Source organism: Lampetra fluviatilis, chromosome 23 (assembly GCF_964198595.1).
Source record: "Lampetra fluviatilis chromosome 23, kcLamFluv1.1, whole genome shotgun sequence".
In the NCBI taxonomy this organism is placed as follows: Eukaryota; Metazoa; Chordata; class Hyperoartia; order Petromyzontiformes; family Petromyzontidae; genus Lampetra; species Lampetra fluviatilis.
The window spans coordinates 1,033,060-1,047,555 of record NC_136297.1 but is presented as its reverse complement, the minus strand read 5'-3'; the positions used below and the strand labels follow the sequence as shown (position 1 = coordinate 1,047,555).

The following is a 14,496-nucleotide window of genomic DNA, read 5'->3' as shown; positions in this document are numbered from 1 at the left end:
CGGGCGGCGGGGAGGGGTGGTGGGCAGGGATCTTTGCCTCTTTTGTCTCCGTGCGTGCGCTGAACGCGACCCACTCGGACTGGGAGCAGCGTTGTTTGGGAATTATCGCCCGGGAGAAGTTTGCGGAAGGCAAATCGACGATGCTCAGCGGGTGTTGCGGTGCCGGAGAGCGGAGGGAGGGCAGTCGGCACAGCTCCACCGAGCGGCGCCAACGACTCGGGGTGGCTCCGTGTAGTGGTGGTGGTGCACTGCTTACTGCTGGCCACAGAGACCCCCCCACCACCCCCCGGAGGAGAGAAGGGGGCGGCGTAGGGGGTGCCGGGTGAGAGAGGAAGAGGTGAGGTCCTCTCGCTGAAATGAGAGCCACGTGTTGGGACCCCCCCCCCACGCGCTCAGAGGCGCTCCGCGCACCCCGTAACCCATCCCGGTGGCGGTGCCCCTCCCAACCCTCGCCCCCCCCCCTCGACAGAAGAAACTGGGAGGAACATTTAGGAACCGCAGCAGAGAAGGAGAAAGGTGGAGGGGGGTGTTGGTGGAATTATTTTATTATTATTCACGAATGTTTTTTTTAACTTTCCTCTCTGATGGTGACAGTAAAAGCCGGGGGCTCGCGGCTCCGCACGAACACTTTCGTCTCTGTGTCTCTCTCTCGCTGTCTGTCTCGCTGTCTCTCTCTGTCTCGCTGTCTCTCTCGCCACTGTGTCTCTGTCTCGCTGTCTCTCTCGCCACTGGCTCTCTCTCTGTCTTGCTTGTGTGTCTCTTTCTTTCTCTTGCTCTCTGTCTCTGACCTCTCTCTGTCTCTCTCTGTCTCTCGCTGCCTGCGTGTGCCGTGGGTGCGAGCAGCTGTGTGGGTGGGAGAAGGAGGGAGGGTGGTGCGGGGGGTGCATCAGGAGCGAGTGCGGGGCTGCTGTGAGAAGAGCGCTGTGTGTGGCGTGACAGGAGCGGTGAGTGAGTGAGGAGTGGGTGGCTGGGTTTGTGAGAGAGAGAGTGGGTAGCCGTGTGTGGGTGACCGAGTGAGCGTGTGGGTGACCGAGTGAGCGTGTGGGTGACTAAGTGAGTGTGTGGGTAGGTAGTGGCGTGGGTGACCGAGTGGGCGTGTGGGTGGCTGAGTGAGTGAGTGTGTGGGTAGTGGCGTGGGTGGATGGCTGAGTGAGTGGGTAGTCGTGTGGGTGGCTGAGTGAGTGAGTGTGTGGGTAGTCGTGTGTGTGGGTGGCTGAGTGAGTGTGTGTGTGGGTAGTCGTGTGGGTGAGTGGCTGAGTGAGTGTGTGTGTGGGCGGGTGGCTGAGTGAGTGTGTGTGTGGGTAGTCGTGTGGGTGGGTGGCTGAGTGTGTGGGTAGTCGTGTGTGTGGGTGGCTGAGTGAGTGTGTGTGTGGGTAGTCGTGTGGGCGGGTGGCTGAGTGAGTGTGTGTGTGGGTAGTCGTGTGGGTGGGTGGCTGAGTGTGTGGGTAGTCGTGTGAGTGAGTGGCTGAGTGAGTGTGTGTGAGGGCGGGTGGCTGAGTGAGTGTGTGTGTTGGTGAGTGGCTGAGTGAGTGTGTGTGGGTGAGTGGCTGAGTGTGTGTGTGGGTGAGCGGCTGAGTGAGTGAGTGTGTGGGTGGCTGAGTGAGTGTGTGTGGGTAGTCGTGTGGGTGAGTGGCTGAGTGAGTGTGTGTGTGGGTGGCTGAGTGAGTGTGTGTGTGGGTAGTCGTGTGGGTGAGTGGCTGAGTGAGTGTGTGTGTGGGTAGTCGTGTGGGTGAGTGGCTGAGTGTGTGTGTGGGTAGTCGTGTGGGTGAGTGGCTGAGTGAGTGTGTGTGTGGGTAGTCGTGTGGGTGAGTGGCTGAGTGAGTGTGTGTGTGGGTAGTCGTGTGGGTGAGTGGCTGAGTGAGTGTGTGTGTGGGTAGTCGTGTGGGTGAGTGGCTGAGTGAGTGTGTGTGTGGGTAGTCGTGTGGGTGAGTGGCTGAGTGAGTGTGTGTGTGGGTAGTCGTGTGGGTGAGTGGCTGAGTGAGTGTGTGTGTGGGTAGTCGTGTGGGCGGGTGGCTGAGTCCGGTACGAGCCACGGCGCCACGCGTCTACCTCTGTCCGTCTCCACGGTCGCTGACATTTTTCGTGGCGACGTGAAATATTGAACCGGCCACTGTGACTCACTCGCTCGCTGCTGGGTCATCACCCCACCCCCCGGCACCCACCCGCCCTCTCAGCGAAGAGGCGACTTCGAACGAGCGCACGAGGAGAGAGAGAGAGCTGCCGTCATGGGGATGTTGAGCGTGATCCTACAGGTAAATGCAACGTACAATCCACTCGCTCGCTGCCGGCACCACCACCACCACCAACCACGACTACTACCGCGATCCTCGCTCGCCTCGATCCATGTCATCGTGGTCGCGCTCCACAGCGCTGAGCGGGGCAGCGGGCGTGGGGTTGGCACGAGCTGACACGACCGGCCACAGCCACGCGGAGGCGAGAGGGGAAATATGATTGAGTTTCCCTCCCCGGGTCGCCGGGTAGACTTGCGTGTGGGTGGCATGCGACGATAATGAGCTCGTTAAAGCGTCGTAAAAGCGGGGGGTTTGGACTGCACTGGACGTGAGTCTCGCTGCGTTCGGCAAAGGGTAACGAGACCGGGACCGCATCATCCGGACGGACCTTACCTAATCCGCGAATTCAATTTACAAAAGTTAATTGTGCCACGTGTGCGTGTGTACTTAAGTCTGATGTGTGTGTGCGGGGAGCGGTGGTGTAGTGGTTAGCGCTACGCTGCGCTATGAAGCCCGCAACCCGAGTTCGATTCCTGCTCACGGCCAACACCGGTGACGATTATTTGAACCGGTCCTGGGTCGCCCCTAACTCGACTCAGCCTCAAATGAGTACCTGGTGCGGTGTGTCGTAAACATCTCCACTGGGGAGACAAAGGCGGTCGGGCGTGGTGCTGGCCACCCATCCCATCGTTTACCGTTCCTGCCTTCATAGATGATAGCTAACAGCACTTGCCCCAACAATCTGTTGATTCTATACGGGGGATCTTTGTTGTCGTTGTGTGTGTGCGTGTTTAAATGTTCTAATCCGCGGGAGGATTAGTGAGCGAAAGACGTTCATTATTAATGCCTTTTGTGTGCCGACTGATCTGAAACACAGACGATTCTTTGGGGGTGCTTGCACTGCCGTGCCTAAAGGGCTTGATTGAATCCGTGTGTGTGTGTAGCTTTATAAAACGCATGTATAGTCATATACTCATGTCACTCCACTGCCGAGTGACGGCCTTCCACCCCGCGAGTCGTCTCCGCGTCATGGCTGATCGTTTGGCCATACTTCGCCACGCCGGTCAGTGCGGGGTGGTGAATGTTTCGTGGTGGACGGGGTGGAGGGAAAGGCCGCAGTTTGCGGGTCAGAAATCACTCGCCACTGATGTCTCTCTCGAGCCGCCGCGGACAAGAATTGAACTCCCCTCGCCCCCCGGGTGCATTGTGGCGCAACGCGCTAACCACTGCGCCACCGCTCCCGTCGTGTTCCGTGCGTTGACAGACGTGGATAACGCCGTGGTGTCCGTAGTAACCGGTTAACGGGTTCTGTCGTAACCGGTTAACGGGGACCGCAGCCACCCCGGGCTACACGACTCACAAGAGCTCGTGGCGCCACGGTGGCTAGCAGATGTTAACTACCTCTCCCGGTATGCAGGAGGTCGTGGGTTCGATATCCCGACCCTGACGCCTGCTGCTGTGTATTTAGAGTTCGCGTGGATTTTTCACCGGGACCTCCGGATTTTCCCTTCACACTTAGAAACACGCGTTTAGAGTATTTGACTGCTGCTATAACTTTCCACGCGATGGTGACGACGATAAGCCCACTTCGTTGGGCTACCATCTGTGATGGCCAGGGTCGCTTCTGCAAAAAGTGCCACATCGCTCAGTGGGGCCTTACCTGGTACAATAACAAACAAATAGTTACGTTCGCAGTTGCTGACTTTGATGTTCGAGCCAAATCGGCACACACACAGGACGCAACTGAGTGGTGTTCACCAACCGACAATCCCAATTGTTGAAACGTCACCTGCACATCACTCAATTGGGATGCCACAGCAGCAGCGGCAGCAGCAGCGGTAGCAGCAACATCGCTCTGTACTGCTGCCAGAGGCTGGCAGGACCCTCCTGAAGAACATCACCAAGTCACGAGACTCAGTGAGGCTTTCCTGGGTCAACAAGCGGATTGATAAGCATGGCTCCATCACGAACTCTCAAACCTCAACTAAAACTCGTTTTTATTTTATCAGCTAAGGCCCCGCTGAACTACTATAGAAGCGACACTGGTTATCACAAATGATAGCTCAACGAAGTGGGCTTATCATCATCATCATGACGTGGACATTTATAACAGTAGCAAAATACTCTAAAACGCGTCATGCCGATACTACATGTGGAGGGGGAAAACCGGAGAACCCAGAGAAAAATCCACGCAACCACGGGGAGAGAGAGAGAGACACGCAAACTCCAAATATACAGCAGCAGGTGTCAGCGTCCGGTTATCGAACCCACGAACTCCTGCATACCCGGCGAGGTAGTTAACATCTCCTAGCCACCGTGATGATGATGATAGAGAGAATGACACGCAATCTCAAAATATACAGCAGCAGCCGTCAGGGTTGGGATATCGATCCCACGACCTCCTGCATACCCGGCGAGGTAGTTAACATCTCCTAGCCACCGTGATGATGATAATGATGACAGAGAGAGTGACACGCATTCTCAAAATATACAGCAGCAGCCGTCAGGGTCGGGATATCAATCCCACGACCTCCTGCATACCAGGCGAGGTAGTTAACATCTCCTAGCCACCGTGATGATAATGATGGCAGGGAGAAAGTGACACGCAATGTCAAAATATACAGCAGCAGCCGTCAGGATCGGGATATCGATCCCACGACCTCCTGCATACCAGGCGAGGTAGTTAACATTCCCCTAGCCACCGCGGCGCCCGTGTGACACCATGGTCCTGTCATGCCGTCAAACGCAATGTTTGAGATATTGGGGCCACATTCTGAGTGCTAGAGAGTTGATCGACTTACACAGAGAACCATGAACTTACACAGAGAGCCATGAACTTACACAGAGAACCATGGACTCACACAGAGAACCATGGACTTACACAGAGAACCATGGACTTACACAGAGAACCATGGACTTACACAGAGAGCCATGGACTTACACAGAGAACCATGGACTTACACAGAGAACCATGGACTTACACAGAGAACCATGGACTTACACAGAGAAACATGGACTTACACAGAGAACCATGGACTTACACAGAGAACCATGAACTTACACAGAGAACCATGGACTTACACAGAGAACCATGGACCTACACAGAGAAACATGGACTTACACAGAGAACCATGGACTTACACAGAGAACCATGAACTTACACAGAGAGCCATGAACTTACACAGAGAACCATGGACTTACACAGAGAACCATGGACTTACACAGAGAACCATGGACTTACACAGAGAACCATGCACTTACATAGAGAACCATGGACTTACACAGAGAACCATGGACTTACACAGAGAACCATGGACTTACACAGAGAACCATGCACTTACATAGAGAACCATGGACTTACACAGAGAACCATGGACTTACACAGAGAACCATGAACTTACACAGAGAACCATGGACTTACGGAGTATCCACACTCACACGCGAGTCTCAGACTCAAATGATCGCCAGTGTAAAGCTGATACCAGTTGTGTGCGGTGTGCGATGTGCTGTGTGGTTTGCTGTGTGTATGTGATGTGTGCTGTATGCGGTGTGTACTGTGTGGTGTGTACTATGTGATGTGTGTGTGCTGTGTTTGATGTGTGTATGTAATATGTGTGTGTGGTGTGAAGTGTGCTGTGTACTATGTGATGTGTGTGTGATTTGTACTGTGTGATGTGTGTGCTGTGTGTGCGGTGTGATACGTGCTGTGTGTGCTGTGTGTTTGGTGTGATGTGTGTGCTGTGTGTTTGGTGTGCTGTGTGGTTTGTACTGTGTGATGTGTGTGCTGTGTGTGTTGTGTGTGCTGTGTTTGGTGTGATGCGTGCTGTGTGTGATGTGTGTTTGGTGTGTTTGGTGTGATGCGTGCTGTGTGTGATGTGTGTGATGTGTGTTTGGTGTGCTGTGTGTGCTGTGTGTGATGTGTGTTTGGTGTGATGTGTGTGCTGTGTGATGTGTGTGCTGTGTGTGATGTGTGTTTGGTGTGATGCGTGCTGTGTGTGATGTGTGTGCTGTGTGTTAGGTGTGATGCGTGCTGTGTGTGATGTGTGTGCTGTGTGTTGTGTGTTTGGTGTGATGTGTTTGGTGTGATGTGTGTGCTGTGTGTGATGTGTGTTTGGTGTGATGTGTGTTTGGTGTGATGTGTGTGATGTGTGTGCTGTGTTTGGTGTGATGCGTGCTGTGTGTGCTGTGTGTGTTGTGTGTGCTGTGTTTGGTGTGATGCGTGCTGTGTGTGCTGTGTGTGCTGTGTATGATGTGTGTGCTGTGTGTGATGTGTGTGCTGTGTGTTTGGTGTGCTGTGTGTGATGTGTGTGCTGTGTGTGATGTGTGTGTTGTGTGTGCTGTGTGTTTGGCGTGATGCGTGCTGTGTGTGCTGTGTGTGATGTGTGTGCTATGTGTGCTGTGTTTGGTGTGTTGTGTGTTTGGTGTACTGTGTGCTGTGTGTGCTGTGTGATGTGTGTGCTGTGTGTGTTGTGTGTGCTGTGTGTGTTGTGTGTTTGGTGTGCTGTGTGTGTTGTGTGTTTGGTGTGATGCGTGCTGTGTGTGATGTGCGCTGTTGGTAGCGGTCGTGGTTATCGCGCTTCGCCACGACACCGACCACTCGAATTCGATTCCCGCCCATGGCCAACACCAGTGACGATGATCTGAATTGGTCCTGGGCCTCCCCTAGGGCGACTCAACCTCAAATGAGTACCCATGCGGTGTGTAAAAAACAATGCCACTGGGGAGACAAAGGCGGCCGGGCGTGGTTGTGGCAACCCACCCCCTGGTGTGCCGTGCTAGCCTTCAAAGGTGCGCGCTAAAAGGCACTTGCCCCTACAGTCTGTTAAGGCTATACGGGGTGATCTTTGTCTTTGTATATGTGAATATGCTGTGTTGTGTGGTTTGCTGTGTCATGTGATGTGTGTATGTGATGTATGCTGTGTGTATGTGTTGTGTATGTGATGTGTTGTGTGTATGTGATGTGTATGTCTGGACAAAGTTCCATCGGTGAGCTCCTCCGGCAGGCAAGGCTGCGTTGGCTGGGTCATGTAGCCCGCATGCCCAGCCACCGCATGCCTAAGCAGCTTTTGTTTGGCCGGATCGAGGGGGCTAGACGGGCGCGGTACGGGCTAGAGTAGAGATGGAGTGATGTGGTACAGGAGGACGTGGAGCTGAGTGGACTTGCCGATGACTGGTACCAGCGGTGTCAAGATCGGCCTCAGTGGAGGAGGCTCGTGAAGGACGCTACTGGGCAGTTGGAGGCAGTCGCCCTCCAACAACAACGGAGGGCGGAGGAGCGACGCTCACAACAACGAGCGGAGTGCCGGGTGGCTAAAGCACAGCAAGTTGGCACAGTAGGGGGTACAGGTTGGTGCATCAGCCAGTCATCTGGGTCATCTCAGTCAGTCGACCCGTGGCACCTGCTGGGTCTGCCCCGTGACCTCCTGCCAGCGGGCGTTCGACACTTCACGTGACCTCAACGTGCACCTAGCCTGGCACAAGCGTCGTGGTGACGTCAACGCCGATTAGTGGTGAATGGCGGTTGTTGTGTATATGTGCTGTGTGTATGTGATGTGTGCTGTGTGTATGTGATGTGTGCTGTGTGTATGTGATGTGTGCTGTGTGTATGTGATGTGTGCTGTGTGTATGTGATGTGTGCTGTGTGTATGTGATGTGTGCTGTGTGTATGTGATGTGTGCTGTGTGTATGTGATGTGTGCTGTGTGTATGTGATGTGTGCTGTGTGTATGTGATGTGTGCTGTGTGTATGTTATGTGTGCTGTGTGTATGTGATGTGTGCTGTGTGTATGTGATGTGTGCTGTGTGTATGTGCTGTGTGTATGTGATGTGTGCTGTGTGTATGTGATGTGTGTACAGTACTTTCTCGTGTACTGCATTTGTACTGTACGGTGAGAACCGTTGCGTACTTTACACGCACGTACTGTACGCGCACCCGCACTGTACTCACTGTACGTGCACTGTACTCACACTGTACGCAGGTGGCTGCGCTCTGGACCGGCGTCGCGAGCGGAATGAGCCTCCCCAGCATCCTCAACCGCTCCCAGGGTAACCATGGCAACCGCAATAACCACCCTTACCCCTCCCATAGTAACCACGGTAACCACCCTTACCCCTCCCATAGTAACCACGGTAACCACCCTTACCCCTCCCATAGTAACCGCGATAACCACCCTTCCCTCTCCCACAGTAACCACGGTTACCATCCTTACCCCTCCCATAGTTACCGCGATAACCACCCTTTCCTCTTCCACAGTAACCATGGTAACCATCCTTACCCTGGCCATAATAACCACGGTAACCACCCTTACCCCTCCCATAGTAACCGCAGTTACCACCCTTGTACCTCCCACGTTAACCATCCTCAACACGAGCATGGCATTTGCATTTAACAGTGATGGCAGTCGACAGATCTTTGTGAATCTACTGCATGCGAGGGGCCCCCCCAGCGGAAGCTGCCACTGCGCGGCACCCGACCCGAGTTACGATTCTCGCTCACGGCCACCAACACCGATGTGTCGTAGTAAACATCGCCACTGGGGAGACAAAGGTGGCCGGGCGTGGTGCGGGCCACCCACCCGCTCGTGTGCCGTGCCGGCCTTCGTAGGTGCTCGCTAACCGCACTTGCCCCAACAGTCTCTTAGAGGCTACACGGGGGATCTTTGTCTTTCATCCCACCCGAGTCGTTGTCGGTGGAATTCTTCGATTCGGGCAAATTCTGGGACCGTGGACGCCAGTGGCTCACGGTCGCCGACCCCTGCAAACGACATTCGCCGGGATCTTTAGACGCCCGGTGACGATTCTTTGAACCGGTCCTGGGCCTCCGCTAGGTCGACTGAGCCTCAAACGAGTAGCTGGTGCGGTGGGTAGCAAACATCGCCACTGGGAAATCAAAGGCGGCCGCAGTATTAACCAAGGGGGGCGGCCACCAGGGGTGGGAACGCGAACCCCCTGCGTTGAGTGGGCGCAGGGCTGCACTTGACGACTAAAAACCTGCAAGCGGGGGGAGTAGAGCGGTGGCGGTGGTGGCGGCGGTGGTGGTGGCGGTGGTGGCAGTGGCGGTGGCGGCGGTGGTGGCGGTGGTGGTGGCGGTGGTGGTGGCCACCGCGTACTGACGGCGCCGCGTGTGGGCCGCGTGTGGGCCCAGGGTCGACCTCGTCGTGCAGGGAGCGCTGCTTCGAGGTGACCCCCAGCACCGAGGACGCGTGCAGCTGCGATGCGCTCTGCATCGCCTACAACACGTGCTGCGCCGACTTCAACGAGTTGTGCATCCAGCCAGGTGCTCTGCCGCACCGCACGCACACACCGTGCCGCACACACTACACACACCATACACACACACCACACACACACTGTGCCGCACACACACCGTGCCGCACACACACCACACACACGCCACACACACACACACCGCACTCACATCGTACACACATCACACACATACACACCGTGCCACACACACACACACCACACTCACATCGTACACACCACACACACACCGTGCTGCACTCACACACCGTGCCGCACACACACCACACATACCGTGCCGTACACACACCACACCACACACACTGTGCCGCACTCACACCACACCACACACACACACATACACCATGCCGCACACACACCGCACCGTGCCACACACACACACACCATGCTGCACACACACCGCGTACACACCGCGCCCTACACACACCGCACACACCGTGCTGCACTCACACCACACACCGCACACACCGTGCTGCACTCACACCACACACACACACCGCACCGTGCCACACACACACACACCATGCTGCACACACACCGCATACACACCGCGCCCCACACATACCGCACGCACCTCACACGCCTTCTCTCATCCCATCTCATGACGACGACGACCTGCTGCTACTGCTGCATTGGGTTCCCAGCCGTACCGATTTTGCCCTAAATCCGCTTGTGCATCACGGTCACTCGCACCTCTGATGAGCGCGGTTGGCTACGTACGGCGCATCCAGCACACCTTTGGCTACTACTCGTCACGTGCCACTTACTGCAGCATATCTGCAACCAGGAGAACATTCTGAGAAACTCTACCCTGCTGTGAATCACTTCCAATCGACGAGCGTGTGAGCCTCCCCTTGCTGTGTGCTCGGTAGGGCTCCATCACTCGCTCTCTCCCTCACTCATTCCTTCACTCACTCTCCCACTCCTCTGCTCCCTCACTCGTTCCTTCACTCGCCCCCCTGCTCACTCGCTCCCTCGCTCATTCCCCTTCTCCCCCGCTCGCTCGTGCAGGCTACGCGTGGAACTGCATCAAGTCGCGCTGTGGGGAGAAGCGCACCAACCAGACGTACTGCAACTGTGCGGACGATTGCCTCGAGCACAGAGACTGCTGCACCAACTACAACGTCGTCTGCAAAGGTGCGTCCCTTCGACCCCCCCCACACCGCGCACCACGCCTGATGATGACGACGAACGACGGACGAGCGAGCTCTCGGCACATCCGCTCGGCGGTTCCCCGCGACGCCGTCACGCTCGGCGACATCACTCGGCGACATCGCTCGGCGGTTCCCATGACACCGTTACGCTCGGCACCGCCGGTGGTGGTGGTGACACTCGCAGCAAGGGTGGTGCCTGAGTTCGACTCCCGATTCTGTGCGGAGGTCGTTGTGTTCCCTCTCCTCCCCCCGCCGGTCTGCATGGGTTTGCTCCGGCTTCTTCGGGTTTCCTCCCACGAACAAAACCACGCGCAGTCGGACTGCTGTTGGACGAGTGACATCCCAATGCAGAACGATCACCTCCACGCGACTCAGTTGGGGGGATCACAAAGATCCCTGCCCGTGTAGCCTGTGACAGACTGTTGAGGCAAGTGCTGTTAGCGGCGAGTAGCAGCACCTGTGACGGTACACGAGGGGGGTGGGTGGGTGGCCAGCATCCATGCCCGGCCGCCTTTGTCTCCCTAAGCGGCGATGTTTACACACGCCCGGCCACGGGTCATGCTGAAACATGACCTTCAAATTACTCGCCCGGCGATGTTTACACTGCACCAGGCACTCAGACTATCGTCACTGGTGGTGGCCGTGAGCGGGAATTGAGCTCGGGTCACCGGGCTCTGTAGCACAGCGCAGCACGCTAACGATAGAGGGGTGGACTACAGGGGTGGAGTAGAAGGGGTGGAGTAGCGGGGTGGAGTAGAGGGGGTGGAGTAGAGGGGGTGGAGTAGAGGGGTGGAGTAGAGGGGGTGGACTAGAGGGGGTGGAGTGGAGGGGTGAAGTAGAGGGGGTGGAGTAGAGGGGTGGAGTAGAGGGGGTGCACTAGAGGGGTAGACTAGAGGGGGTTGACTATAGGGGGTGGACTAGAGGGGTGGACTAGAAGGGATGGCGAGAGAGAGGAGCGTCGTCGTCACCGGCTGGAGCTGCTGTCGTTTGGAACAGGAGAGAAGCACTGGGTGGACGACCAGTGTGACGACACCGCAGAGCCCGAGTGTCCACCAGGGTGAGTATCCACCAGGGTGAGTGTCTGCCTGGGTGAGTGTCCACCAGGGTGCACGCCGTGAATACAGCACGGGGCATCGTGGGTCCTCACAGAGGCAGCCCCAACGCGTCCGCCTCTCCAGACGCTGCACAGGAGCAGTGAGCGAGCTTATCTCTAGACAGTCATAGGTCTCTGTGTGAGTCTGTGGGTCTCTGTGTGAGTCTACGGGTCTCTGTGTGAGTCTACGGGTCTCTGTGTGAGTATGTGGGTCTCTGTGTGAGTCTGTAGGTCTCTGTGTGAGTCTGTGGGTCTCTTTGTGAGTCTACGGGTCTCTGTGTGAGTCTGTGGGTCTCTGTGTGAGTCTGTGGGTCTCTGTGTGAGTCTGTGGGTCTCTGTGTGAGTCTGTGGGTCTCTGTGTGAGTCTGTGGGTCTCTGTGTTAGTCTGTGGGTCTCTGTGTGAGTCTGTGTGTCTCTGTGTGAGTCTGTGGGTCTCTGTGTGAGTCTGTGGGTCTCTGTGTGAGTCTGTGGGTCTCTGTGTGAGTCTGTGGGTCTCTGTGTGAGTCTGTGGGTCTCTGTGTGAGTCTGTGGGTCTCTGTGTGAGTCTGTGGGTCTCTGTGTGAGTCTGTGGGTCTCTGTGTTAGTCTGTGGGTCTCTGTGTGAGTCTGTGGGTCTCTGTGTGAGTCTGTGGGTCTCTGTGTGAGTCTGTGGGTCTCTGTGTTAGTCTGTGGGTCTCTGTGTGAGTCTGTGGGTCTCTGTGTTAGTCTGTGGGTCTCTGTGTGAGTCTGTGGGTCTCTGTGTTAGTCTGTGGGTCTCTGTGTGAGTCTGTGGGTCTTTGTGCGAGTCTGTGGGTCTCTGTGTTAGTCTGTGGGTCTCTGTGTGAGTCTACGGGTCTCTGTGTGAGTCTGTGGGTCTCTGTGTGAGTCTGTGGGTCTCTGTGTGAGTCTGTGGGTCTCTGTGTGAGTCTATGGGTCTCTGTGTGAGTCTGTGGGCCTCTGTGTGAGTCTATGGGTCTATGTGTGAGTCTGTGGCTCTCTGTGTGAGTCTGTGGGTCTCTGTGTGAGTCTGTGGGTCTCTGTGTTAGTCTGTGGGTCTCTGTGTGAGTCTGTGGGTCTATGTGTTAGTCTGTGGGTCTCTGTGTAAGTCTGTGGGTCTCTGTGTTAGTCTGTTGGTCTCTGTGTGAGTCTGTGGGTCTCTGTGTTAGTCTGTGGGTCTCTGTGTTAGTCTGTGGGTCTCTGTGTGAGTCTGTGGGTCTCTGTGTGAGTCTGTGGGTCTCTGTGTTAGTCTGTGGGTCTCTGTGTTAGTCTGTGGGTCTCTGTGTGAGTCTGTGGGTCTCTGTGTGAGTCTGTGGGTCTCTGTGTGAGTCTGTGGGTCTCTGTGTGAGTCTGTGGGTCTCTGTGTGAGTCTGTGGGTCTCTGTGTGAGTCTGTGGGTCTCTGTGTTAGTCTGTGGGTCTCTGTGTGAGTCTGTGGGTCTCTGTGTGAGTCTGTGGGTCTCTGTGTGAGTCTGTGGGTCTCTGTGTTAGTCTGTGGGTCTCTGTGTGAGTCTGTGGGTCTCTGTGTTAGTCTGTGGGTCTCTGTGTGAGTCTGTGGGTCTCTGTGTTAGTCTGTGGGTCTCTGTGTGAGTCTGTGGGTCTCTGTGTTAGTCTGTGGGTCTCTGTGTTAGTCTGTGGGTCTCTGTGTGAGTCTGTGGGTCTCTGTGTGAGTCTGTGGGTCTCTGTGTTAGTCTGTGGGTCTCTGTGTTAGTCTGTGGGTCTCTGTGTGAGTCTGTGGGTCTCTGTGTGAGTCTGTGGGTCTCTGTGTGAGTCTGTGGGTCTCTGTGTGAGTCTGTGGGTCTCTGTGTGAGTCTGTGGGTCTCTGTGTGAGTCTGTGGGTCTCTGTGTGAGTCTGTGGGTCTCTGTGTGAGTCTGTGGGTCTCTGTGTGAGTCTGTGGGGCTTTGTGTGAGTCTATGGGTCTCTGTGTGAGTCTGTGGGTCTCTGTGTGAGTCTGTGGGTCTCTGTGTGAGTCTGTGGGTCTTTGTGTTAGTCTGTGGGTCTCTGTGTGAGTCTGTGGGTCTCTGTGTGAGTCTGTGGGTCTCTGTGTGAGTCTGTGGGTCTCTGTCTGAGTCTGTGGGTCTCTGTGTGAGTCTGTGGGTCTCTGTGTTAGTCTGTGGGTCTGTGTGTGAGTCTACGGGTCTCTGTGTGAGTCTGTGGGTCTCTGTGTGAGTCTGTGGGTCTCTGTGTGAATCTGTGGGTCTCTGTGTGAGTCTGTGGGTCTCTGTGTGAGTCTGTGGGTCTCTGTGTGAGTCTACGGGTCTCTGTGTGAGTCTACGGGTCTCTGTGTGAGTATGTGGGTCTCTGTGTGAGTCTGTGGGTCTCTGTGTGAATCTGTGGGTCTCTGTGTTAGTCTGTGGGTCTCTGTGTGAGTCTACGGGTCTCTGTGTGAGTCTGTGGGTCTCTGTGTGAGTCTGTGGGTCTCTGTGTGAGTCTGTGGGTCTCTGTGTGAGTCTGTGGGTCTCTGTGTGAGTCTATGGGTCTCTGTGTGAGTCTGTGGGCCTCTGTGTGAGTCTATGGGTCTATGTGTGAGTCTGTGGCTCTCTGTGAGTCTGTGGGTCTCTGTGTGAGTCTGTGGGTTTCTGTGTTAGTCTGTGGGTCTCTGTGTGAGTCTGTGGGTCTATGTGTTAGTCTGTGGGTCTCTGTGTAAGTCTGTGCGTCTCTGTGTTAGTCTGTTGGTCTCTGTGTGAGTCTGTGGGTCTCTGTGTTAGTCTGTGGGTCTCTGTATTAGTCTGTGGGTCTCTGTGTGAGTCTGTGGGTCTCTGTGTGAGTCTGTGGGTCT

The 14,496-nt window shown here is 55.7% G+C and overlaps 1 protein-coding gene across 1 annotated transcript in view; it reads left to right on the top strand.

Moving 5' to 3' along the window:
* The first annotated feature begins 925 nt into the window (after positions 1-925).
* ENPP2 (ectonucleotide pyrophosphatase/phosphodiesterase 2) overlaps positions 926-14,496 on the top strand; it is a 78,265-nt gene continuing 64,694 nt past the window's right edge. The window contains exons 1-6 of the mRNA XM_078866821.1: positions 926-944; positions 2,175-2,252; positions 8,209-8,275; positions 9,375-9,506; positions 10,508-10,633; positions 11,647-11,707. Of these exons, the coding sequence (XP_078722947.1) occupies positions 2,226-2,252; positions 8,209-8,275; positions 9,375-9,506; positions 10,508-10,633; positions 11,647-11,707 (413 nt within the window). The 5' untranslated portion in view covers positions 926-944; positions 2,175-2,225. The remainder of the gene's footprint in view (positions 945-2,174; positions 2,253-8,208; positions 8,276-9,374; positions 9,507-10,507; positions 10,634-11,646; positions 11,708-14,496) is intronic.